This window comes from Apaloderma vittatum, unplaced genomic scaffold (genome assembly GCF_000703405.1).
Source record: "Apaloderma vittatum isolate BGI_N311 unplaced genomic scaffold, ASM70340v1 scaffold35951, whole genome shotgun sequence".
Lineage (NCBI taxonomy): Eukaryota > Metazoa > Chordata > Aves > Trogoniformes > Trogonidae > Apaloderma > Apaloderma vittatum.
The window spans coordinates 2,168-4,819 of NW_009700285.1; the positions used below are offsets into that span (position 1 = coordinate 2,168).

The 2,652-nt window shown below is 54.6% G+C and overlaps 1 protein-coding gene across 1 annotated transcript in view; it reads right to left on the reverse strand.

Annotated features, from left to right (window-relative positions):
- KLHL21 (kelch-like family member 21) overlaps positions 1–2,652 on the reverse strand; it is a gene marked incomplete at its 5' end in the record, with an annotated part of 4,210 nt that overhangs the window by 461 nt on the left and 1,097 nt on the right. Inside the window, 2 exons of the mRNA XM_009878705.1 lie at positions 158–230; positions 2,131–2,536. Coding sequence (XP_009877007.1) covers positions 158–230; positions 2,131–2,536 — 479 coding nt within the window. The remainder of the gene's footprint in view (positions 1–157; positions 231–2,130; positions 2,537–2,652) is intronic.

Below are 2,652 nucleotides of genomic sequence, written 5' to 3' on the forward strand. Positions count from 1 at the left end.
GAGACTCATGGCTTTGCCCCACTCCCGCGTGCTGGGCTGAGCACCCGGCTGCGCACTCCACGTGCGTGGGGTTACAATCTGAAGAGCACCCTGATTTCCAAAGGCAAGTTAAGGTAATTTTTAACACCAGCATCCAGTAGGTCAGTAAGTGTCCTACCTGAAGCATGGCAGGGATTTTATCCCATTCGTTCTTCGCTGGATTGTAAACATCCACTTCAGCCGAGTCGTCTCTGTGGGAGGTAACACGAAATTACTCTTGTGTTCTAAAAACCTCCCGCCTTGCGAAGCCCCTAGTTCAGCAGCCCGAGATGCTGCTGTGAGCACTTCTGCTCCAATCCTGCCGCATGTCTCAGAGAGTGAGGGACGGGGCTCAATGCAGACCTCAGCCTCCAGCGTGGGCCTCTCCTGCGCCGGCAGCCACGTTCAACCCCAGTTCTGGTGAGGCTTAAGCCTCCACACACTCCAAAGCAGTGGCATCCCTGCTGCTTGAGGTTTTCACCAACACCAAATTTAGATGGGCCAGAGGACTGTGGGAGGAGAGCTGTCAGGGGCAGCACAATCCCTCAAGGCTTCTCGCGAGACAGGAGGGCGACAGCGACAGGTGAGGGACGCTTGCACCGCAGAAACGCGTGTCGCTGGCACCGGAATGCGGAGAGGACGAGGTCAGGGCAGCCAGCGGAGCGCTGGCAGTCAGGCCAAGACAGTCCCGTTACAGAGGGACTCAGAAGGCCACAAGGAACATTTTACTGTCTTTGTATCCATCGCAACATTGCACGCTGCCACGTGCTGTGCGGGTGGCGAAGCACCATGAGGCACCCAAGACACGTGCCTTAAAACCTGTTTGAGTTACGTTTGCGACATACGTGGAACTGAACCGATTCTCACCTGAACTTCTTTAACACGGGCGGCAAGCGCGCCAAGCCCCACGGAGCTGCTCCGAGCCCAGCCTTCCTCCCTCAGAGCTGCTCTGCCCCAGGAGCCGGTACCTGCCCCGGGACGCAGCGCTCAGGAGCTGCCGTCAAGCAGTTACAAAACCAGTCCCACTAGAGGGGATCACAGGTCGGGAGCTTTAGTCCGAGCTATTTAAAACTAACCAAAAAACGAGTTTGCCACTTGTGACCTGTTCCTCTGTCCTCCAAAGACTCTCGTAGCTTCAAACCGAGCAGCAGCCCACATGCAGCGTGTGAAATGAGGGGAGAAAAACCCGACCCCGATAATCTCCTCATTAACTCCTGCAAATGCGGAACTGATCAAAAGTCCTGAAGTATCCACCAGCAGTATTTTAAAGCCAATAAGTAAAACAAAAACTGATAGAACTGGTTTGTCACAAGTAGCCAAACAGCTCCAGTGCGACTGCCAGTATTTACTGAAACCCTGGTGACTCAAGCTGCTGCCTCTGTGAACACCTGCCAGCAGCAAAGACCGAACCCAAATGACTCAAATAAAAGGTCTTGGATAGAAGTTGCTGGTTTATGCAAAGCCAGGAGGACGGGACAAAAAGACAACTGTCTGGAGGCCATCACAGAAGACTATGTTTGCTCTAAGTCAACACAACAAGATGAAATGCTTCAGCGCTAGCGTGCCTTTCAGTTTATTTTTAATTAAGTGGATAACCCGAGTATTTGTGCCACCAGGACAGCTTCAGATGGGTAATTAAGTCCCAATTTGGAAAGCCACTTAAAAATAGTGACCAATCATTTTGCCTTCAGTCCTCTTATCTCTGCTGAGACAGAGGACGTCCTCTCCTGCACGACAGCTAAACGTTTTCTTAGAGCTTACTTGCTTATTTATAGCAATGAGGGGGGTTGAACCAGACACCAAGAAAACCGAGAAGGCTATTTCCAAGCAGTGCTGCTGCTTTCAGCCAGATTTATACATGGCTACTCCCCAGCCTGTGGGTTTAGATTCAGACTTTTTTTTTTTTAACACATTTTTAAGCAGAGTTTTTTGAGATTTAACTACAATAGAAATAAAGCAAAGTGGTGTGGGGGTTTGCAGGCCTACCCGCCCCATCAGAGGGAGCGCTGCCATGCTTTCCCAGCACAGCGCTCGCCTGCGGAAAAAACCCCCGCCCACGGCACCCCGTGGGCTCGCCCCGCGGGGAGGGCAGTGGTCGCTCCCGCTACTCACCGTATGAAGTACATGAGGCCGTTGAGCGTGACGGTCTTGGGGGCGAAGGACCAGGGCGGCAGGTGGCCACAGTTGACGAGGGACCAGAGGTCGCTGTCGGGGTCATAGCACTGCATGACCATGGACTCTTTGCCAGCCAGGGAGCCGATGGCAAAGAGCTTGCCGCGGCAGGGGGTGGGGGAGCAGTTGTCCATGGGGTACAGCATGGGCTGCAGAGCCTCCCAGCTGTCCACGGTGTGGTCGTAGCGCTCCGTGCTGTCGGAGGCGATCACGTAGAGCAGCCCGTCTAAGACCGTGGAGCTGTGGTATTCCCTGGCCTTCAGCATGGGAGACACCGCCGTCCACTCGTTCACGCTGGAGTTGTACCTCCAGACGCAGTCGTACAGCCTTGACCCGTCTGATCCCCCTGCGGCACAGCACGGCATCTCTCAGCCCGTGGTTTCGCAAAGGGAGGTGCCGCGGGGCATGGGAGGCACCACGACACAGCAGAGACTGCCCGTCGGCCGAGGCAGCGCTGTGGTC